The sequence below is a fragment of the Grampus griseus genome (genome assembly GCF_964374135.1).
Source record: "Grampus griseus genome assembly, chromosome: 18".
Lineage (NCBI taxonomy): Eukaryota > Metazoa > Chordata > Mammalia > Artiodactyla > Delphinidae > Grampus > Grampus griseus.
In genome coordinates, this window is record NC_139012.1 from 1,014,133 (window position 1) to 1,037,764 (window position 23,632).

General features: G+C 50.6%; 2 protein-coding genes across 3 annotated transcripts in view; one reads left to right on the plus strand and one right to left on the minus strand.

Moving 5' to 3' along the window:
* The window catches only part of CUL4A (cullin 4A), a gene marked incomplete at its 5' end in the record, with an annotated part of 44,427 nt that extends 42,514 nt beyond the window's left edge, over positions 1–1,913 (minus strand). Inside the window, 2 exons of the mRNA XM_082675505.1 lie at positions 974–1,089; positions 1,760–1,913. Of these exons, the coding sequence (XP_082531631.1) occupies positions 974–1,089; positions 1,760–1,913 (270 nt within the window). The remainder of the gene's footprint in view (positions 1–973; positions 1,090–1,759) is intronic.
* A 459-nt stretch (positions 1,914–2,372) lies between these two features.
* On the plus strand, positions 2,373–22,213 carry PCID2 (PCI domain containing 2). Of its 2 annotated transcripts, none has more exons than XM_082675509.1 (14): positions 2,373–2,479; positions 8,026–8,115; positions 10,212–10,285; positions 11,416–11,481; positions 12,576–12,617; positions 13,515–13,569; positions 16,038–16,141; positions 16,654–16,729; positions 17,229–17,370; positions 19,173–19,273; positions 20,225–20,298; positions 20,374–20,574; positions 21,292–21,415; positions 21,693–22,213. In XM_082675509.1, exons 1-14 carry the CDS (start codon positions 2,444–2,446, stop codon positions 21,780–21,782), a joined length of 1,275 nt encoding a protein of 424 aa, XP_082531635.1. In that variant the 5' UTR covers positions 2,373–2,443; the 3' UTR covers positions 21,783–22,213. The 2 variants fall into 2 exon arrangements, with proteins under 2 accessions (XP_082531635.1, XP_082531636.1); XM_082675510.1 differs by having other exon boundaries at positions 2,374–2,479; positions 20,449–20,574.
* Positions 22,214–23,632: the final 1,419 nt, after the last annotated feature.

Sequence of the window (23,632 nt, forward strand, 5' to 3'; positions counted from 1 at the left end):
TAGATAATATTAGACCAGTTAGCGAATGTCATTCTTTAAAAGCAAGATATCAGGAAACCCAGTCTGTGTGTAACTGAAATACCCCAAAAGTGAAACCAACTTTTGATCATTTCTTCTGGTGTTAGAAAAGGAACATCCTTATCTCAAATTAAATGTAACAAAACCAGTCTGCACGTTTTAACTGCAACAATTAATCACAAAACACAACTAAAAGGAGAAAATCCACATTAACAAGTCAAACTGTAATAAGAGTTTCATATATAACATAATGGAATTATAATAATAGTTTGCTGCACATTTGGAAAATATTAGAAGTCATGTGACTCTTAGAAACGCATTTCTCTCCTGTAATGGGTTAACTTTAAAATACCCTTCTAGAGGGCTTCCCTGGTGGCGCAGTGGTTGAGAGTCCGCCTGCCGATACAGGGGACACGGGTTCGTGCCCCGGTCCGGGAAGATCCCACATGCCGCGGAGCGGCTGGGCCCGTGAGCCATGGCCGCTGAGCCTGCGCGTCCGGAGCCTGTGCTCCGCAACGGGAGAGGCCACAATAGTGAGAGGCCCGCGTACAGCAAAAAAAAAAAAAAAAAAAAAAAAAAAATACCCTTCTAGACAGCTGAGGCCTGAAAATGAAACAAAAATCCCACAACCACCAGAAACGGAAAACACTCCTCGAGTTGGGACACGCTGCCACCGAACTCCTACTGTTCTTGTTGCAGGCAAGAGTCGATTTCTATTATCCCCTTCATTACTGACTCTGAAACAACACCGAGGAGCACAACAAGATCCACGTCTGGGTCACATTTCACAGGAGTTGGATAATTGTGCTATTTAGACACTATAAGAAACAACCAGGTAAGTGAAAAACCGGACCCTGGCCCCCTCAGGTCTAAAAGTTCTCCCTAAGAAAACTGCGCGCTTACATCTCAGTGAGAATTCTAACGAGCTCTGCTTTCTGCACAGGTGGAGCCTTACCTGGTAGAGCTCTTCCAGGTTATATCTGATGGACGTGCTACTCTGTATGGCTCTCACTGCTTCATGAAGTTTCTGCCAGGTGTCCTGAGTGTAGTTGTCAGGCAATTTAGGTCTGTCTGTAAATGCAGATGGAGTCAGTGGGTAACGGCATCCATGCTAAGAATCACACATCTTTAAAAAACTATTCCACAAAAAAAGTCCTTAAAAGACACACAGGTAAGGAGCGCAAAAATTAGGTTTTCCCAATACAAGTACCACATTTATAAATTTCTTGGGTTACAGACTACGCAACCATTCCATCTTCGTTTGGCTAAACAAATACGTCTAGTACTGATACTTAGAATAAGCACATGTAGGAAACCATACAAATCTTAACAGTATTCCTTTACTTAACAAGTGGGTTTCACAAACGTATAAACGTGGAATAGTTAAGCTCTCTACAACATTTAAAGTTGATTGAAACTACTCCAAGCTGGGAGGAAGGTGAAGAATACGCTTGTAACTGGTGTGTCTGCATCGAAGACGCCTGCTTTGAGACGGTGACAGCGACAGAGCTGGTGAGAAGTGGAGCAAGTAATTAAATTACATCACGAAGAGCTTCAGTCCTGCTACTCGGTCCGGCTCGGCCGTGCGAACCGGGACACCTGAGTTATCTGGCGTCACTCAATGCCATTGGACCAACTATACAGACCAAGGGGAAGCCGCCGCTGGCCCGCGCCGCCCCGCCGACGTCGCAGCCCGAGAGGCCAAGGGGAGGGACCCCCGCCCCGCCCGCCCCGCACCCACCTCGGAAATTCTTGATCACGAGCTTCTTGGAGCCGCCGGCGGCTCCGGGCTTGGAGGTGACGGCGGCCGCGGCGAGAGACGCGGGCTTGGTGAGGCCGTTGGTGTGTCCGACAAGCGCCGAGAAGCTGCCCTTCCGAGGGGTCTCGTCGGCCATGGCCGCGGCCGCAGCGCCCCGCCCGCCGCCCGCCCGGTCTCCGCCTCGGCCTCGGCCTCGGTCTCCGCCGCCCGGCCTCGTCCTCCCTCCGCTGCGCTCCCTCAGCCCCACCCGGCCCAGCCCAACCGTCGCCCGACTCGGCCCGACCAGAGCCGGTGCCTCAGGCCTCAGGAGCACTCCAGACCCCGACCCGACCCAGCCCCGAGCTCGCGGGCGCCGCAGTCCGCGTCCGCCGCGGTCCGTGTGGAACCCGCAACAGCCGAGGGCCCGAAAGGCCCGGGCACCGGGGCGCCGACTAGGCGGCCTCGTGTGGGAGGCAGGGAGTCGCAGCGCAGCCCCCGACCTTCCTCAGCCCGGGCGCGCCGCCATACCGGCACGGGGCTCGCACTCCCGCGCACACGCTGCCTCCGGAACCAACGTGCGCGGAAGGCGGGGCCGGCGGCGCGGGGCCGGGACCGGACCGCGGCCCGGAAGTGACGCGACGGCGGCGACGGGGCGCGCAGCTCCGCGGGGCGGCGGCGGTAGCGGCCATGGCGCACATCACCATCAACCAGTACCTGCAGCAGGTAACTTTCCTCGGCCAACGGGCATCCTGCCAGCTGTCCTCCCGCTGTCTTGGCCTGCGGGCCAGAGCTGGATCCCGGGCGAGTCTGTCCACCAGCTGCGCTGGAGCCCCTGGCCGCGCTCTCAGTTTAGGGGCGTGTGGGGAGGGGGGACAAAGTGGTGGAAGTAACGGGGGGACAGAGCAAGTGGTACGGCTGCGAGCCGGTCTGTGTTAGCGATCCGCTGCTTCCATCCTTTGGGAAGTGTGGCTCTCAGGGTTTTGTCCATACAGCCTGTGAACGCAGCAGCACAGCGCAAACATAGGTATTTATGGATTAAAGGCTTGTAGTCTTTCCTCTGAGCTGTGCTAATTCGCAGAACTAGAACCGTGGTAATAGGGATAAGGAAAGGGCGAGTGGGCTTTTTAGAATTTATGAAGGGGACTTCACCAGGGCTTTGCTGAATGAGGATGTGCGGCTGGGGAACGGGGAGGAGGCAAGAACGATTCCTGGGTTTCTAGTTGGGCAACAGATGAGCAGGACAGATTTAGTGGGAAAGACAAATGTAGTCTTGGACGTGTCAAGTTGGAGGTGTCTGTTGACAAGCAGGCCAAGATATCTAGTTGGCAGTTGAATATAGTCTAACAAGATTGGAACCATTAGTTGTTTGGTTAGTTGAGAAAGTTCGTTAAAACGGGAATCATGAAAAAACAGATACATGCTTTAATCTTAACTTAAAGGATAAGTCCACCTTGGCCTTATCTTTGCAGAGTTAACATTTTTCAATATCAGTTTTTATTTAAAGTTGAACAAGTACGTAGACATTTGAGAACCAATGTGAATATAGAGTCTCTCCAGAATTTTATGCTTTCTTATAACTTTTATCTTCTATGTACTTGTATCTTTTGTATATGTCTAAGTCTCTTACAGTTTTCTTGCCCACACCTAATCCCAGGGTTTGGGGGGAGGGGCACCTTGTGTGCCTTGAACAGTGTCTGAGCCACGCAGTGTGCCGTACAGTTTGTGGGCTGGATAGATGCAGGCAGGTGGAGGGGTGTGAGGCCGAGTGATATACCAGTGATCGGACCTCCACGTTCTAGTGAGCAGTGAGTTAGAACTCGTGCTGGTCTGTCTGTCTCAGTTTCCTATGCCTCTGTTTCTCCAGACTACCGCTCGGTCCTGTTCCCTGCGTTCCCAGAGGAGCACTCTGAGAATCTCCTTTAATTGTCTGTCTTCTCTGTTCCACCCCACGGAACAGCGGGGTGGCTGAGAAGAACAGGCATGATGAGTGCTTGGTGAAGGCTTACCGAAAACCAGGCGCTGTGGTACACGGCAGCTCATCATCGTCACTGTTTTCCTAGGAGGTTGGTCCATTGCAAGCCCCATTTTACAGAGGATGTTAAGTGACTTTCCAAGGTCACTGGGCTAGTAAGTGGCACATTCAGACTGGGAGTCCTGGCCCCAGAATCCGTGCTGTGACACCAAGCTCACTACCTCTGCCAGCCCAAGCTTCAGCCATTTCCTGTCCGAGTCAGAACCTGCCTATTCCTCAGCTTCCAAAGTTTATTGTTGCTTGAATCTCAGTGACCCTGTCAGCTTGGACTTATTTCTCACCTTTGCAGCATCCTCGGCCAGCAGTCACCTGTGGACAAGTCGCCTGTCATTCATTTCCCGTGGTCCCTGTGATAACTTCCATTAGCTGTTGGGTGTGGGATTTGATTTTACCCTCAGTAGCCCATGAGGTGTCTTGTTAGCTTCTTGGATGCTGGCAGAACACATGCGGTTCCTGGGTCAGAGACCAGGGACCTTGTTACTCTGTGTGGCTCCCTGGGCCCGAAGTCCCACAGACGGTGTGACAGGCCCAGAAGGGTGGCTGCACATGTACCTGAGAGAGACAGAACCTGGGGAATCTACCTGGTCTAGCAGGCAGTAAGCAAGTCTGGTTTTTGTCTAGGGTTGGGATGGGGGAGACATTATCTCATTTCTCAAGGTAACTCGTCACATGAACAGCCCTGAGTAACGGCCCTAGTGAAAGAGCCAGTGGTCCGAGTCTTGTAGTGTGGGACCCCCAGCACGAGGGCCCAGGAGGGCTGTCTCTCAACAACCGGCCCGCGGCAACACCCGCTTTCCGCTCAGCACGCGAGTTTTCGCAGGCATTCCATTAGGTTTCTTTTTGAATTAATTTACCTTACATTTCCCCATGTATTTTACTTTAAAGATTTGTTGTTCTCCTTAGAAAAAGATCAGTTTGCATGCTTCTTCCCGAGGTGGATCTCTCCATCACTTCTAGTATCTCTCTGAGGGCTGGTATTATTTTTTTTAGTGTGTTTTATTTCATTCTTTTGTCCGTTACACAAACTCTTATTTCACACGGCAGGTTACTTTTTAAAAGCTGTGTCTACATTAAAATTTTTTTCCTCCAGCTTTTTTCCTGAAAAATTTCAAACCTACAGAAAAGTTGAAAGCATAGAATGGAGAGGTGTGTACCTCTCACCCGGGCGTGTACCCACCATGCTCGCCCGTCCTTCCCTCCGGGCCCGTGCGCTTCTTCCCGGCGATCCCGTGGCCTTCACCTTCCTGAGCGTGCCCCTGAGACCCAGGCCGTCCGCTGTGTAACTGCAGCGCCTTTGGTGCATCCGAGAAACTGAACATCAGCGTGAACATCAGTATTTTCCAATGTAGAAGCCATAGTTTAATCCCCACCCCCCACCCCCAATCTTCTTTGGAACCTCTTTTTTGAAACCCAGGGTCCAGTCAGATCACATGGCATTGGGGTGCTTTGCCCTTTAGTCTTCTAGAAGAGTCCTCTTGCCTCTTGGGGAAGGGGGCTTTTATGACCCGTGACCTTGTTTACATGTCCAGGCCCACGGCCACACGTGTACATGCCTCACCAGCTGCCTTTATGTGGCTGTTCCTGGGATTAGATGCGGCTTCAGTCGGCTAGTGTGGGTTTCCCGTGGCCTCTCCCAGCGCTGGGGATGCTGACGGCATCACTTGGTTAGAGAGGCGTCCGCCCATCAGATCACTCCACTGTTGAGGTACCTTTTTGCATTGCGATGAACCTGTAGGCTGTTGGACGGACCCTGAAAACCACTGAGCGTCCTGTTCTCTACACCCTCTCACAAAATGGTTTTCCCAAGTCAGTTACTACGTTATTACGTTAGTGGTTGCCAAGTGGTGATTTCCTATTGTTCTTTCTACATTTACTAGCTAGTATTTCATCAGTTAAACAATGCTTTCCTCTATGCCCTTCTTTTTGAAAGTATCATTATAGATTACTTTTAATACCTAGTTGTAATCCAGGACCAATAGTGAGAATGTTATTATTCTTTTTGAAGCTCAAATTGTCCCAGATTTGACCACTGAGAGTCCATTCAAACTGGTTTCTGTGGCTTTATTTTTTAAACATCTTTATTGGAGTATAATTGCTTTACAATTGTGGGTTAGTTTCTGCTTTATAACGAAGTGAATCCATTATACGTATGTCCCCGTTCTGTGGCTCTTTGACACGTCTCTGTCCTTTTTTGAGCCTGGCCTTGCTTTCTGGCACAATTATATATACTCCAGGCTCGCCTAGTTCTTTCCCTGTCCCAGTGCTGGATTTGCCCTTTCCCTAGGGAGCTCTGGTTCCTTTTAGTGGGGAATAGAATTTAGAAAACAAACCTGAGTGCTAGGTGTGCCCATTGCTACTGGGGAGCCATTAATTCTATGCCTTTTCAGTGGCTGGAGCTAGAAAATGTATTTTTAAGGAATCATGAGTTTGTGAGTAGATGATCCCCCCTGTGGACCAGCTCGGAACCTGGAGAATGCACGGTGGCCAGCAGCATCCTGGGAAGAGAATTGCCCCCTGGGAGCGCGCAGAGCTAGTGAGCTTCACTTGGTGAGGTCTGCAGTCCCTGGTCCAGGCCCACAGGGACCGCTCAACAGGCTGACCTGGGGTCCGGCTGCAGGGTCCAGTGCGGGTGTTAAGTGAAAGGGCCGAAGGTTCTGGGGCGTGACACATTAACAGTGACCGGAGCGGGTGACTGGCCTGTTTGCGATTCTAGTGTCTGCTGAGCAGTGCATCGGTACTTTCAGACTTGCCCATAGTCTGTCGCCAGCCTCCTGTTTTCCGTCACACCCCCTGTGACGGGAACGTCGTGGGCTATATCAGCTTCTCGGAGGCAGGGGCACTGATTTTGTGTATTTTGTGATGACTCATTATAATACATCAGCAAGTAAGCCTGCACGAATATCTTGTTCCTTGTTGTAAGGTAAATCCCCAGAAGTGGGATGCTGGCTCAGAATGTAAGTGCATATGTAGTTTGTTGAGTAGTCAAGTGGCAAATTCTTTATTTTGTGAATTGCTTTAGAATTCACAGAATTTCACTGGTGAAACTTTCCCAGTCGATGCTGAGTGTGCAACCGACGAGGAGCTGGGTCCTGGAGGTGTCCAGGCCGCATGGGCCTCCATGCCTCCTGGCCGTCGGGTCACCAGGTGGGAGGGTCGCATGCCTCGCCGTTTCCGCAGGCAGCTGCACCCCTTCACCCTCCCACCAGCGGTGGCTGGGGTTCCAGTTGCTTTGTGTTCTCAGCAGCGCTCAGGGTGGTTGGCCTTTCAGTGTTAACCCTGCTGGTGGGCGGTGATGTGAGCACCCCTCGTGGGTGTGCATTTGTGTGTCCTCTTGTGTCGCCCCTGCGTGTATTTTCCACACCTGACTTTCTGTGGGTAAATGATGCTGTAGTTCGTGCAGCTTTACGCTTGGCTTTGTCTTCACTTATGTGGTTAGGATTTTTATGTCATTTTTTGCTAAATATAAGTTTAAAATATCATTTGGTTTTCTAATTACAAAATTTCTGCTGTAACGCAGGCCTCCAGTATAGAAATATATAAAATAAAAGTCTCCTCGACCCCCCGGCTCCCACTCCACTGGCCAGGGGTCAGCTGGTGTGGCCTGGGGCCCCACATTTCTTCCTGTGCTTACACGTCATATCAATAATTAGTTTTTCTTTTTCTCCAAGATCAAGTTACACAGTTTTTCTGCAACTAATTTTTTTGGAATTAACAGTAAGTATGTTGTGGACACTTTTCCATGTTATTACAAGTAGATCTATTTGATTCTCTTTCACAACACCCAGGCATCCTATTGTGTGACTGTGACATTTATTTGGTCATTGCCTTCCCATTTTTATTTTAAATTTAGGTTGAGTGGAAGTGCTTTGAATTTTGGACATATGCGATTTTCAAGATCTTTTTTCTTTTTCGTAAGCTGTATAAGTGGATTTTCAAATGTTTCTTAGTATGACTGAGTAAAATTGACTACTTCACCTTCATTAATAAGCAGATAATAAACTGATGGCTTATTCTGCTTTTTCGTGGTTTTTAGCAGTAAGTCACCTGTTCGTCTCCAGGATGTCTCATTTTCAAATGCAGTGATTATCTGCTGGCTAAGGAGAGTACTGATTGTTATATTTTGACTCCTTTCAAAGTAGGGAAAGTGAAGTTTAGGGGTGTGCAATGTGCTGTCTAGGTTCCACTAGGACAGAGTGTTTTATTTTCCACTTAGCTCTTCTCTTTCCAAACGCTTCAGGTCTATGAAGCAATTGACACCAGAGACGGGTCATCCCTTGCAGAGCTGGTGTCTTTCAAGCACCCTCATGTTGCCAACCCACGGCTTCAGGTAGGTGGTGGGACCACGCACACAGGTGTCTGAGAGGGTTACAGGGTCACCACCTTCCTAAGAAAAGTTTAGACTTTGAGTAGGAAGGAAACTAATATTGCCACTCTTGTTTGAAAATTGCCAAGTTCCTTCACGATTTATCTAATTCCAATTCATTTATTGAGCATTAATTGAGCACCGTGTCTCAGAGTCTGTCCTGAGATCTGTGCTCGTTTTCCTGCATTTAATTCCCACACGACTTTCTGGGGTTCAGAGAAGTGCAGTAGCGGGGCCAGGTCATCCAAGGTCATCCAGCGGACAGGCAGTGGGGCTCGGGCTCTGCCCAGGCCTGGCTCTCCCTGGAGCCCAAAACCGTGTCCTGTTGCTGCCAGTGCGGTTTTGTTGGCGCGCGGCCGCTTGCGTTGCGCGCTGGCTGCCGCAGAGGCACGTGGGCCTTGCAGAGCCTGCAGCATTTCCTGGCTGGCCGTTTACGTGAGCATCTGCCAGCCCCTGCTCTAAATATAAGCATTCTTCTTTTTTTTTTTAATTAATTAATTTATTTATTTATTTTTGGCCGTGTTGGGTCTTTGTTTCTGTGCGAGGGCTTTCTCCAGTTGCGGCGAGCGGGGGCCACTCTTCATCGTGGTGCGCGGGCCTCTCACTGTCACGGCCTCTCTTGTTGAGGAGCGCAGGCTCAGTAGTTGTGGCTCACGGGCCTAGTTGCTCCGTGGCATGTGGGATCTTCCCGGACCAGGGCTCGAACCCGTGTTCCCTGCATTAGCAGGCAGATTCTCAACCACTGCGCCACCAGGGAAGCCCTGAACTATAAGCGTTCTTGATTCAGATGATAAATGCTCTCCAAGCAATAGCTTCTGTGGAATATATTGTTGACATTTTGTAATGCCCACTTCCTCGCTGATGGCCGTCACGGTGTCGGAGTGTCCTATCAGGGACCTAAATTTTTCTTTCGAAAGAAAGTGCCCTGGGCTTCCCTGGTGGCGCAGTGGTTAAGAGTCCGCCTGCCAATGCAGGGGACACGGGTTCGAGCCCTGGTCCGGGAAGATCCCACATGCCGCGGAGCAATGAAGCCCGTGCGCCACAACTACTGAGTCTGTGCCCTAGAGCCCGTGTGCCACAACTACTGAAGCCCACATGCCTAGAGCCCGTGCTCCGCAACAAGAGAAGCCACTGCAATGAGAAGCCCACGTGCCGCAACAAAGAGTAGCCCCCACTCGCTGCAACTAGAGAAAGCCTGCGTGCAGCAACGAAGACCCAACGCAGCCAAAGATAGATAGATAGATAGATAAAATTAAATTAAATTAAATTAAATTTTAAAAAAATAAAGTGCTCGGGGTCCTGATGGGACTCGGGTTCAGCTTGCTGGCAGGTTGTCCCTGATACACGTCTGCTCGCCCATTTGTGACCTGAGGCTGATTCCTTCGCTCCAAAACTCCACGTCCTTCCACGTGACAGCTGCCTCGCTGGGCCCGTTGTCTGCCTGGTTGTTTCGTCAGGGACTGTGGGGTGGTGATCTTTCCCATGCTGTCATTCTCGCTCTCTCATTTATAGAGCTGTATCAGTGTGGATTCACTGAGTCCCTTTCTTTTAAATTCAGTGCACTGCATAATCCACTGCGATGCTTGTGTTATCCAGAATTTGGCCACTGGGAGGCGAGGGCAAGTTCGAGGTGAATGTCTGCTGTCTCCCAGGACCCCGAGTGGGCAGTCCTGTCAGCAGGAAGTGGGCAGGAGCGATTGCTGGCCGCCGACCCCCTTGCCCCCAGGCACTGTCTCCAGCTCCTTCGACCTCACACGAGGCACATAGTAGCTGCTTAATAAATAGATTAAGAGGTACATGAACATGCCTAGAGTATTTCCTGGCCTGTGGTAGACAAAGCAAATTGTGTTCATCTCCTGCCCTGTACGTAGGTCGTGCTTGATAAATATGTGTGGAAGAAATGAACCTTTTCTTTTGAAGTGCTAAAGTGTGAAGAGTTACTGTCAGCTGTAAAGTGTAAATTCTTTTGAAACAAAGGTTTGTCTAAATCTCTTCCTACATGTTGCATTCTTTCTGTCCCAGTTAATTTTATTTTTACTATTTTTCTTATGATCATTTAGATGGCCTCTCCAGAAGAGAAGTGTCAACAAGTTTTGGAACCCCCTTATGACGAAATGTTTGCAGCTCATTTAAGGTAATCCATGAGTGAGGAAGAAAAACAAGCAAATCTGAAAATTGCTGAACTGACTCTAGGGGTTTTATTTAACATTTTATGCTTGAAGCAGTGAAAAATTTCCTTTGAAAAAGTAGAAAAGTGTGTTTGTAATTTCACTTTGGTAACACCTATGAAAATCTTGTGAAGTTTAAAATACTTTTTAAAAAATGAAATACTTTTGAATTTTAATAAATGTTTTATTCAGGGACCACGTATGTTTTGAAAAGTTAACATGAAATGGTAATCGTGGATGTGTGTGTGTCTTCTGTGTAATGCTCTGAAAAGCATTTGGTATCCGTCCTACTGGTCGCGTAGCGGTCTCTTGTGTGTGTATGTGTCTTCTGTGTAACGCTCTGAAAAGCATTTGGTATCCGTCCTACTGGCTGCATTGGTCTTTTGTGCAGCAGGCTGTGGCGCCCACTATTGACTTGCGTTTTTCATGGAAACGCCCAGTTTTTAACCTTTTGGCCTTACTGGGGAAGAAACTGGAGCAGAGCAGAGCAGTTGAAATTCTGCTTTTTATTCACATGTCATGTCTACTGTTTTCACCTCTAAAGCCTCGATTCGGGCAAGCTCCAGGTGTTACAGTGTGTGGGATTTGGTTGTCCTCCTGCCTGCCCTCTTCTCCGGCGTCCTGAGCAGGCTGGGGTGTGGGGGCAGGGTGGGGCAGACCTGCGGGGCCCCTGAGATCTCTGGAAAAGTTGGAGTGCCACTGTGTTTCTTGTAGCAACTTCCTAGCTCTGTGCAGCATGCGACGAGGCGCCAGGTTTGGGGACGGACTGACTGGTAGTGACACTGCCAGCCGGGCGTCTGGGTAGAGTGTCCTTGCCCATTGATGCCCGAGAAGGGGCATTTGCGTGTTGTTAGTGGAACCTCTGCAGCTGGGCTTCTCCTTCTGGGACTTGAAAGAACAGGCCCAGCATGTAGCGTGGGATTTCCTCCTGTACCCGGTGGTCTCTCGTGAGCCTCCTTGTAATCTGCTGGGTCAGTTGAGAGCAGGGCGTTTGTGCTGGGAGCGAGCAGTGCGGTCCGCGTGGTCCGTGCCGGCTCTCAGCGAGTGCGCGCGCTTGCTGCCCCTCCGCCCTCAGTGCCCACCACTTCCTTTCCAGGTGCACGTACGCGGCGGGGAACCACGACTTCATAGAGGCGTACAAGTGCCAGACCGTCATTGTCCAATATCTTTTGTCGTGGGTGTTACTGTTCAGTGTCTAACAGGTACAGCGGGTTACTTGGGGGCTAAGATCCTGAAACGTCAGGCCAGTTTTAGTCCCGCCTTTAGTTAGAAAGCAGGAGAAGCTCACTTAGCCCTTCCACTCAGGTCCTTAAATGTAGCCTGGCCTTCAGACTGCGTCCAGCCACCTACGTGGTAGGAAGAACACTGGTTATGATTAAGGATTTTAGCATGGCCTTCAGACTGCGTCCAGCCACCTACATGGTGGGGAGGAACACTGGTTATGCTTAAGGATTTTATTTATTTCTGTTGTGAAGAATAATACTTTGTTGCCTCCATCATTCAGTATAGTTACAGGGATGGGTTAGTCCCCTTGGAGAAATAGAAGAACTTCCAGATCCGGGCACAGATGGAAGAGTGGACGCAGCACACAGCATCATTGAATTGTGGTCACTGAGGGCCTTAATCCAGCCAACGCTGATTTAAGTCACTGAAGTGCCATCTTACGGCCAAGGCCCTGCTCAGTGAGTGTTCTGCTACTGTTTATATGTATCTCCAGACTTTAGTGGCTTTTTTTTTCGGCCAAGCCGCACAGCTTGTGGAACCTGGCAGTGAAGGTGCTGAGTCCTAACCACTGGACCTCCAGGGAATTCCCTTTAGCTGCTAACGTTTTAACCATCTTGCTCAGTATACACGAAGAGAATTGGTTACTGACCAGCCAAGTCTCCTCTGAATTCAAGAATTCTGTAATCGGTGAAATACACTTTATACCACAGATTCTAAAGCACATTATATATAAGTTGTGATCATCTGAGCTCAGAGAAGCCAAATAAGCCAGTTTTAAAAATCTTATAACAGCCTTTTTCTTACTTTGGGGAAAGTATGTCTGAAATAAGTGTATTTACGTATACCTAATGATACTCAGATGTTTGTAATGTGGGCTCATGTATTTTTTCCCTTCAAGAACCTGCTGCTGTGATACATCATCTTTTAAGTGGTGAGCTGTAGCCCTTACAGTTTAGAACCCTTGCTGTTCTTTAGTCTTTCAGTTGTAGCATGACCTGAACTTTTTCTGTCGGACCTTCCTTAATATACTACATCATTCCTACGGGCATTTCAGGCCCACAAAGAAGAAAACTGGTAAGTACAAACAGAAACAGCTGGAAATTAGCAAATGGCTTTTTCTTTTTTAAAAGCAGAAGTTTTAATTGTGTTTTCGGGGTTGGTGTTTAATGTTGTGTGTTGACGTGATGATGTCAACACAGATAATGGAGTTTTAATAGTCAGTGTCAACTTAAATGGCAGGTCAGCCAGATTATTTGCAGTGTTTCTCTGTATAAGTGAAGAATCTCAGCCACTCCATGCCCCAATATTTATTAATATTGTCAATTTCCCTTTAATTGTCAATTTTGAACTTACTTTGGGTTTTAAACTTGGGTAAAAGATGTAGATCAGCTACAGTTCGTTGGGGATGATGGAATACATAGTAACTGGGTTATTTGAAATTCCTTGGTAAGCTATTTTATGATTTATTAAAAATCTGGGTAAATACTGATATTCTGTTTCTACTAAGATAACTGAAGGCTTGCAAATACCTTTTACTGAAAAAAAAAGAAAACAAAACCCTTTTAAAGTGAAGATCTCTCTTACACATAAAATTAACACTGCCAGCTAGATTTTGAAAAGTCGTTTTGTGACATTGGTCTGTTGCATACCTTGGGCCCTGTTAGGAGATCGTTGTGAACCACGTCTTGTTTTAATGGAGCTGTTGGCTGGTGGTAGGGGCTGAGAGGAAGGAGACTTCCTGTCCCAGCGTAGGGGGAGGGTGCTGCCAGGGCTGAGCCCCTCGACTCCCCGGGACTCGTGCAGATGGGGAGGGGCTGCCACCTGCCCGGGAGGAGGGTGAGGGAAAGCATAGCAGCCCCTGGGCGTGGGCTGGTGACCCCCTTTCTGGATGGTAGCCCTGGCCTCCCCGCCTCTGGCAATGGAACCTCTGGCCTCAGAGCGTCTTCAGACGTGCTTGTTTTTGCCCCATAGGGCTCTGCCTGTCATGTATGCAGTGGCACTTGACCTTCGAATATTTGCCAATAACGTAAGTTCAGTTTCTGTCACTGTGCTTTTAAACCCAAACTCGTTCTCTATCTGTTGCTTAATTTCATATCATCTTTCCACAAATTTTGAGGAACACGTTGGGTTGGTGAATGTGGTGTGGAGAGAGCACGGGGGTGGCTTGGCTCGCGCGTGAGGGCCTGTGCTCTCCCAGCTGTGGAGATGCACCCCGTTCCGTCCCTAGTGTAGCTTCAGGGAGTGCTCAGGGTTCTCTGGAACAAGGAGGATTTCATGAGTCCATTTCCCCTTGGGGTCAGCATAGCCATTTTGGGAGCAGCAGTTCTTAACTTTTTGGTCCTGACAGACACCCCTTTACAGTTTTAAAAACCATCCATAACGTCTGGTTCTGCACAGGACACAGTAGGCGCGTGCTTCTCTCCCTCCTGCTGGGAGTTTTAAGGCCAGCGTGGCTCTGAGAGGTGGAGAGAAGAAGGGGCAGAGCAGCGAGTTCCCCGCGTTTGTTTCCTTCTCATCTCCTGGGCGTCCTGGTTCGGTCCGGCACCCGGGGACACTGACAGTAGGCAGAGACGACGCGGCTCCCTCCCCTGCATCCCACCTCTGGGCGGGGAGCATCCCAGCTGCCTCCGCCCTGGCCTGCAGGCCCAGCCCTGTCCACGGTGGGTGGCTGGTGTGAGCGCAGGCCTGGCTGAAACAAGGAGAGCCACAGTCTTATGACACCCCGGGCATCCAGGATATAATCGAGAGTCCCTTGTCATACCAGGAATCGGGACTCTTGGCCTTTGAGACTCTGAATGGGGGAGATAGTCAGCAAGCACCCGACACCGAGGATGGGGTGGGGATTCCACCCCCGCCGCCATAAAACCCTGGGAGCAGGTGCGAACGCGCTTGAAGCGGGTGGAGACATCTCAGCAAAGAAATGCACGATATAAAGCAGCACCAAATGGAAATTTTAGAACTGAAAAATATAATAACTTACATAGAAATTATTGAGGACCCCCAGAAGCTTCTGTTCATGTGGGTTATATCAGTACTTACTGTACTAGAAATTTTAACTGGGGAAATTTTTAATATTGTTCACCTAAAATAATAAACCTTTTATGTGGTAACATAATTGACTTTCTAAATTAAAAATATATATATATTCAAAGTGAACAAAATGTACAAAAAAGTGGCATTTTTATCCGTTTTGATCTCTTTAATGTATGGCTCAGCAGAAGCCGCTCAGATTCTTAGGTCTGCTTCTGTCACTCCGCAGTACCTCGTTTTGGTTGAATGTATGAAGTGTGGCCACACGTAGCTGTGCATGGCAGTGGGAGGGCTGTTCTAGGAGCCTGTTCAGGTGATCGTAGATGCCCTTCTCTGAGCCACACCTTTTAAACTACGAGAGCAGTTCCTAAGGTTCATTACAGTGTGGCCTCTGAAGCTTAGCAGTGCCGTTTCCTGCTACATCCGAAGCCACTGGTGTGTCCTGCACGGGACATGGACCTTTCACCCCTGTAGGATTTTGTAACGCTGTACATTGATCATTTGGAGAGTTCTGGTTCACTGAGTTACCCAGACGTTCCAAATGTGACGTATTTCATTACGTGAAAAAACAGAAACCAGGAAAACTCTACGTTTGTTAATATCTCCAGTGACCTCCTCAGAGAAGTCGTGAAGCAATGGAAAGCCGCCAGGCTCTTGGTGGTCAATACAAGTTTCCCAGAGTTCTAAGTTTTTCTTGAAAGTGCAGATGTCATCGGCAGCAGATAACAGTCAGTGTTTGCCTGGGAGTGATGGGCTTGCTTCATTCACTTTCCAGAGCCCCGCGCTGGCCAGTGGCCCATGCTGGCTGGCCAGGCTTTGAGGTTGTTTGTTCCACGGTCCAGCTTGAGGCCTCAACAGTGGCCCCAGTGCTTTTCCTTAAAAACAGACGTGCTGTAGGCAGACTTCCCGCTTCATCGCAAAGAACGCTAAAAATACATGTATTCAAGGCCTAAGACTTACTAATAGTGTTAATATTTACTGCATCCTCACTGACCCTCTGAAGTGAAGTTAGCTGTATTGGTTGGTTGATGGGAGGACGCAGGTGCGCGAGGTTCAGGACAGAGTGGCTGCAAGTTCGGTTGGGGCCGCCGGGCAGGCGCCGGTCCTGTCCATTGCCGTCCTCTGCACCGTCCATGCAAACGTCACGCGCGTGGGAGATGGGGCTTCGCGGCCAAGTAAGAAAAGGCTAGTTAGCAGCGCGTGGCACAGGTCGCGCAGGCTCAGGGAGTCCGTGACCGACTTACTGGCTTGAATTGGTTGAAGAGCGATTTGATTTGTGGAAGAGCTGGAACACGCTGTGGACGCTTCCGTTTTGTAAACGTAGTATCACAGGCTAGATGGTCTCGCCAGAACCTTTGGGGACGACCCTCCGCTGTGCGTTTTTGCTTCTAGCTATGCCGTGATCTTCTGTTTAACCGAGGTGTCTAGAGGAGATGAAAAGTGAAGGTTTTTATCTTCTATCAGGCAGATCAGCAGCTGGTAAAGAAAGGGAAGAGCAAAGTTGGGGACATGCTGGAGAAGGCGGCCGAGCTGTTGATGAGCTGCTTCCGCGTCTGCGCCAGCGACACGTGAGCGCCCCGCCGCCCTGCCCGCCCTGCTGGGCGCTGGCCTTGACCCCACGATCGCTGTTAGCTTTTGCTTCAAATAGTCCACTGTCTCACAAGGAAATAAGAGAACAGAACCACCTCTTATGCTGCCGCACACATTTAGCACTTCTGGGCCCACGTGGCCTGCGCTCTGGGTCTCACGCTTTCCGAGGTCCCTCTGTGTCGCCGTGTGTTTCGGTGGCTGTGACAATAACAGAAGGTCCTTTTTCCTTTTCCCCAAGCGCTTTATCGCAGTCAGCTTTTACACATCGCTGCAGACTGAGCGGTTTCCGTGCGCTGTGGCAAGGCGCTGTATCCGCCGAGTACCCACGGTGTTAGAGAAGACGTCTTCTTTCGTGGCGTTGTAGTCTTCCGTGCACGTGACTCGAGCCGCGGGGCTCTAAAGACGCTAATTTGTTGCGGAAGCTGAGTTTGCGGTTGACACGTGACATCTTTACTTCCGGGCAGCGTTAACATAACCGTTCTCCCCATAGCCGTGCAGGCATAGAGGACTCCAAGAAGTGGGGCATGCTGTTTCTGGTGAATCAGTTATTCAAGATCTATTTTAAGGTAAGAGAGCGCTGCGTCTCTTTGTTGGGTCTGCTTTCCGCCTGTCTTCCCAGACAGCCCTTCTATTCACTGTCAGCCAGCCTCCCGGGCAAGCGTCCCCCCGCTCGCCCCCGGCTGCGCACATAATCCTGGGAGCTGGTGTGCGCCCAGGGGCTGCCCGGCGCGAGGGCTGCTGTCAGCGCTTCACGCCCGTGTCCTCTTTAGCCTCCGCCCGGCGAGGCGCGCGCTCGGCTCCAGGGCAAGTGAGGTTCCAGCGCCTCGCACCAGTGTCGGTGCGGGGACGGCAGGCGAGGGGCGCCAGCCCGGCCCCTGTGTGGGTGGGCCCTCCGCGGTGGGCGTGGTCGGGCTGTGCAGCTGTGGGGCGGTGTTGGCGTCAAGGCTTCGGTTTTGATGATGTGAATCCCACCGCAAGGAGGCGTGTACTTCGTAACCAGAAGTTTATGTTGGTTCTGCCTATTTATTTAAAATACTGTTTAGGGTAGATTGTTACTCGTTATAGATCAACAAGCTCCATTTGTGTAAACCGCTCATCCGAGCCATCGACAGCTCAAACCTGAAGGACGACTACAGCACTGCGCAGAGGGTGACGTACAGGTACTACGTGGGGCGGAAGGCCATGTTCGACAGCGACTTCAAGCAAGGTGTGTCACTGCTTCTGAGCAGCTGGGGCTGGGTTCGGGGGACGTGGTCACTGCCTCCTGTTACTGCTGAAGGTAGACCGTGGGTGTTGGCTGCATCCAAGCTGTGTTTATTTTTGACACTAAGTTGGTTCCACAAGGGAAAGTCCCACGTGAAGTTCCTCGCTCCACGCCAGGTCTCTGAGACGGGCGCCAGCATGTCCTTTTCTGGGCACCGGTGTTCCGGCGCAGGCTACAGTCGGTGTTTCCCTATGGCCTCTGCTGGTCCCGTTGGCCCAGGACGTGGAGATGGGGCGGCGCGTAGCTCAGCTCCAGCCGCGGTGGACGAGCCTTTGCGCAGGTGCCATCTTTGGTGCTTGTGGCCGTGCGTGGCAGACCGGTGCCGCGCCAGAGCTGCGCTCCCGTGAAATTGCGTTATGTGGCTCGTGTCACTAGCTTTCTCAAGAACGGGAAGCCACGTTTTTTCTTCTGAGCTTTTGGAGTAGCTGGCATGTGGTGGTCCTTTATGATTCTTCTCTCGTCCTCAGACCAGACTTTCTAAACTCACTTCTCTGACAGTTATTTGCACGTGAAGCCATGTGACTTCAGGCAACACACCGGATGTAAGGAGCACCTCCTCTCCGTGTGTCAACGGCCATGGATGCTCCGATAACAAAAATAACAGCTCTCGGGCTTCCCTGGTGGCGCAGTGGTTGGGAGTCCGCCTGCCGATGCAGGGGACGCGGGTTCGTGCCCCGGTCCGGGAGGATCCCACATGCCGCGGAGCGGCTGGGCTCGTGAGCCATGGCCGCTGAGCCTGTGCCTCCGGAGCCTGTGCTCCACAGCGGGAGAGGCCACAGCAGTGAGAGGCCCGTGTACTACAAATAATAATAATAATAACAGCTCTCTCATAATAAGTGCTCTGTGTTTTTACTCTGTAGGGTCATGTAGACCAACTTTTCATTTTCTTTCACGAAATCTTTATACATCTACAGCTTTCGAAAGAGGGCTTTTCTTGGTTAGTTCCCCCATCTTTTTCTTTTCCTTTAAATATCAAACATAAGAAGATAAGTTTTTATTTTTTACTTTTTTAAAATAAATTTATTTATCTATTTATTTATTTTTTGGCCACATTGGGCCTTCGTTGCTGTGCGCGAGCTTTCTCTAGCTGCAGCGAGCAGGGGCTACTCTTCCCTGTGGTGCGCGGGCTTCTTATTGCGGCGGCTTCTCTTGTTGCGGAGCACGGGCTCTAGAGTGCAGGCTCAGTAGTTGTGGCTCGCAGGCTCAGTAGTTGTGGCTCGCGGGCTGAGTTGCTCCGTGGGATCTTCCTGGACCAGGGCTCGAACCCCTGTCCCCTGCGTTGGCAGGCGGATTCTTAACCACCGCGCCACGGGGGAAGTCCAAGAAGAGAAGCTTTTAAATTACAGTTTACCCCTGAACAACGAGGGGGTTAAGCCCCGTGTGACTCACAGGCAGCCCTGTGCCCACGGTTCCTCCACATCCATGGATCAGCCAGCCGCAGACCACGTGGTAACGTAGTGTTTACCGTTGCAAGTACCTGTGTACAGGTAGACCCGCACAGCTCGGCCTTGTTCAGGGGTCACCTGTACTCTCAGCTGAAGTCTCTGAAGGTATTGCTGTGCTTTTCCTCTGAATATGCCCTGAGTGGTATTTTTGAATACCTAACACAGCAGGAAATAATTTGTTAATATTGACGGTAGATATTTGCAGTTCCTGAAGCCTTTCGGGCCTTCATGTAAGGGTGGGTGGTAGCATCAGGCGCAGGGTGGGGACCGTGGGGACCATGTCTGTGTCTGACTCTGCAGCTGAGGAGTACCTGTCCTTTGCTTTTGAGCACTGCCACCGTTTGAGCCAGAAGAACAAAAGGATGGTCCTCATTTATCTCCTTCCTGTGAAGATGCTCCTGGTAAGTGATCTCAGCAGCTCTCACGGGTCCTGTTGTCTACGAGAAGTGGGCAGGTGTCTTACGGTGCGGCCAGTGTGTGTGATGGGTCACAGTCTGAGCTGCACGTGAGCGCACCCCAAAACTGAGGAGGAAGAGCCTTGGGTGTGACCCGGACTACTCTTTCCGTGACTGGCGCTTCCAGATCCTTCTGGAAAGGCTTGCCTGTGTTTCCTTTCTCTTGAAGTTCCCTAACTCAAAAGTTTATCATATATAAGACAAGTAAAATAAGTGCATATTATTTTTGTTTCCCCTAAAAATCTAAATTTATAGAAATGGGTTAACGAAGAAAGAAAAAGGTCATTCCAGCCTGTCTGTAGGTATCTTACTTGGTCACTGAAAATTATTTTTGATATTTGTAAAGAAATGACAAATAGCTGGCAAGTTATTTGACTAAAACATCCTCAAAGTAATAGATAGGGCTTCCTTTCCTCCCATTTAAAAATTTTTTTAAATTATCAAAACAACACACACATACTTACCTAGTTCAGGGCGACTTGTAGTGGGAAAGAGACAGTGTCACACCTCCCTCCCCACTGCTAACCCGACTTCACGGGAACAACCAGTTTTAGATTTTTCAGCTGGTTCTTCTAGAAGCTGTTTCTGAATTCCTAAATTGTAGCCTAGTATTGCTTCAGGTGTCACCCGCCTCCTATGATACAGTAATGAGAAGGTTGAGATCGATGTCAGACGTCACTGATGACAAAACCACGTTTTGGCTAGGTTTTCTGATTTCCAGACCAGCATTGGTTTTTTTTTTTTTTTTCCCAGTAGACTAGGATGCTTTCAGTTCTTGTTCAGCGACTTAGGAAGAAAGCCTAAGAAGCGCAGGTTGCAAGTTTTTCCTTGACAAGAGTTTTATCAGGCAATTTGGTTAAAAGTGAAAGCGTTCTTATTCTGGAAATTTACTCTTAGGGTCACATGCCAACCATTGAGCTCCTGAGGAAGTACCATCTCATGCAGTTTGCGGAGGTGACCAAAGCTGTGAGGTAGAGTATTTTTCCTTTTCCATTTGAGACCTCACAGAAGGTGAAATCAGCACACACGTCCTCGTGTTGTGACAGAACTAATGGCGTTTCGACGCACTCTCGTCCCGGACGTTGTTCTGACTGTGTCTGTGCGTCTGTCCCGCCGCCCAGCGAAGGCAACCTCCTCCTCCTGAACGAGGCTCTGGCCAAGCACGAGACCTTCTTCATCCGGTGCGGCATTTTCCTCATCCTCGAGAAGCTGAAGATTATCACCTACAGGAACCTCTTTAAGAAAGTGTAAGCAGAGTCCATCCTTTTCATTCCGGGGGTAAAACCCACCTTCCGCGGCCCGCGCACTGCCCTGGGCCTGGGCGCTGCGGCTGCGCAGGTGGGGAGCGGAGGTCTGCCCGCCCTTGCGGGAGGAACAGCTCGGGTCGCGGTGGAGACCTCGCAACAGACGTCTTAGCGCCAGCCCTGAGAGCCAGCCATTTCCCACTGTGCCGGAGAGTGTGGGACCCGTGGCCCGTGTCCTCCGTTGGTGACCCGCTGACCCTCCCCACCACCCCTGTCCATCAGGAGGTTGTTCTTTTCTTCCGTGTCAGTCTGGAAGTTGACTCTTCTCTGAGCCCTGGTCCCAGCAGGATCTCAGTTAAACTTCAGTTAAAGTCAGACTTTTTCTGGCTGCGAGGAATATATCAAAATTAGCAAGGACCGCAGTTCATCACACCTGAGACACTGTCCATCGTAAGGTGCTTCTCGATTATAAGGATGTTAAAATGTGAGAACACGTGCATCTGAGATTCAAGCAAATAGTCAGTAAACGTAAAGTATATTTGTACTAGTGGCTTTTTAAAATTGGAAAGTCAGAATTAAAAGCTCTTATTTTTCAAGTGTATCTGGCGGGTGGGAGATGCTTTGTTCCTCTTGAACAGAGGTTTCTCAGCAGATGTTTCTCCTGCTGACTTCGTCCTCACATCCCGTCCCTGATGAGCGTGAGCTCTGTCCCTCTTGCAGGTACCTGTTACTCAAGACACACCAGCTGTCTCTGGATGCGTTCCTGGTTGCCTTGAAGTTCATGCAGGTGGAGGACGTGGACATCGCTGAGGTCCAGTGCATCCTGGCCAACCTGATCTACATGGTGTGTGGCCGCGCCTCCCCCAGGCCCCGCCTTCACTGGGAGCTCTGATGCCTTCCTTGTTCCCAGAGGGCTCTGTGCGCGGGCGGGGGGGGGGTGGTGGATGCACACGGCACGTATTTCTCTGTTCTCTCCTGTGCGTGTTCACTCGTCCTCCAGGGAGCTGACTGCACGGTGACTGGGTGGGGGGATACTTGTGCCACAGCGCCAGGTCCTTCACCCCCGCAGGCTTGACGAGACCCAGGCCCAGAAACACGCCGCCTCTGCTCTTCTCCCACAGGGTCACATTAAAGGCTACATCTCGCACCAGCACCAGAAGCTGGTTGTCAGCAAGCAGAACCCGTTCCCCCCGCTGTCCACGGTGTGCTGACCCCGCCCCCGGCCCCGGGGACAGGGAGTCGGGCCATCCTGGTTCGTATCCTGCCGAGAACTCGTCCTCTGCGGCTGGAGTCTCTCGGGTCTTTCCCGGGGGAGGCTGAGACCTCAGTGTCTCTGCCATCACGGCTGACGGATATGCACCTCACAGAGGCCTGGCATCCCCTTCTCAGAAAGCGCAGCCGTCTCCGCTGGCCCTGGGGTGCTGGTGACACTCAGGCTAGGGGCACGGCCTCCGAGACAGCTTCTGTTTACTTCTCATGAGTGTTCTTCACGAAGGCATCTTTTAACTCTTTCTGTAAAAAAGGTGATCTGAATTTATACAAAAAGGTGTCTTCTCTACCGTATCTTCTGGGATACGTCTTTTTATGTTAAATTTGAACATTCTGTGTGATCAAAATGCTGGGTTAACTTAGTGCTTCTTTTTACAAGCTGAATTTACTTTGATTTAAATTTCCCAGGTGTCATAGCTGTTTTTTCAGAGTGTGCGCGTCTCCTTTGTCTGTGCAGAACTTACTAAAGAAGGAAACGTCACGGACTGTAGTTGCTCATCGCTGCAAAGGCGCATGCCCTTTGCGCGGAGAAGAGCCACTGTGGGACGTGGAGACACACACACACACACACACACCCCGCCCCCCGGCCCCCCCCGCCGAGGCCTCCCATCTGTCCCCCCCCGCGTCAGCTGCTCCAGCTGCCAGACCGACTGTCCCAGTTGGCTCAGAAGTGTGCAGTGTGCTCCTGGCTTCTGCTCCACGTGGCTCATCTGCAGGGCTCTCCCAGGCTGCACAAGTGACCCACCCTGAAGGCACATCGTCCCAGGGCTCTGATGCGCTCAGCCGGGCTCCATGTGGGCCTCTCCAGTCGGATGGAGCCGCATTCCGAGAGCGAGGACCCCAGAGAAGAGGTGGAGCTGGATCCACTTCTGTGAGCTGGGCTTCCGAGTCAACAGTGTGACCTCCACCCTGGGCATGTCCAGACTTGGGCGTGGGGACGGGCAGTGCGGAGGGGACAGCCTGCCGTGGGTGTCAGGCCCTCAGCCGCCTCCCCCCACCAGTTCCCTGAGCAGGAGAGCGTGGCCTGGGGGAGGCGCAGACGGCCATGGTGAGACAGTCCGTGTTTCCTGGGGCACTGCTGTCACGGCATCGCTGCTCCGCGGGGCCGGGCACACCCTCATGGATGAGAGCTGCGTCCTCGCTGCGGGGTGAGCGCTGGACTTCGGGGAGCGTGCCTGGATTTCATAGCGTAGAGAGCTGGGCATTTTCAACACTTTCAGGTATTTTCTTGAACAGGAGAAAATCAGGGACTGACCGTGAACCATAACACGGGGTTGTACTTGGCAATGAAAGAAGCAGAACCTCGGGCACGAGCATCCCGCGTTCCCACTGGTCTGGAGGCCTGTGTGTGGAGCGGCCGGCCTGGCCTCGTCAACACAGGCCTGGCGGCGTTGTTCGCGCTGCCCCCAAACTTGGAAGCAGACAGTCTGTACCCGGGCGTGAATGGGTGTGGCCATCTAATCAAGTTCCCTTTTCTTGCGTTTTATTGTTTTGATTTGCTTACCTCGTGTGGTTTCTAACCACTTATTAAGTTATACACGTGACTAGAGCAGTTTTCATTTCGCATGGCCCTCTGCGTCTCAGCTGCGTTGCAGGCCTGTATCTTTCTCTGCAGTGGTCCTTGTTTTTAGAGCCTGTAAATGGTGTAGGGAGATTCTTACCTCTGCCTGTGCTGTGTGTGTTTGTCATAATTTCCAGGTAGGGTTTCTACTCTAGCAAATCCAGATTTGTAGGGCAAATTAATGCCATCCGCGAGGTTGCAGGTACCTTTACAGAACTATTTACGTAGAAG

What these genes read in the sequence shown, in the direction of transcription:
- PCID2 (XM_082675509.1), top strand. Translation starts at nt 2,444, where the DNA reads ATGGCGCACATCACCATCAACCAGTACCTGCAGCAG. An exon ending in TCAACCAGTACCTGCAGCAG is followed by an intron (nt 2,480 to 8,025) that starts GTAACTTTCCTC and finishes CAAACGCTTCAG; the next exon opens with GTCTATGAAGCAATTGACAC. An exon ending in TTCGAATATTTGCCAATAAC is followed by an intron (nt 13,570 to 16,037) that starts GTAAGTTCAGTT and finishes ATCTTCTATCAG; the next exon opens with GCAGATCAGCAGCTGGTAAA.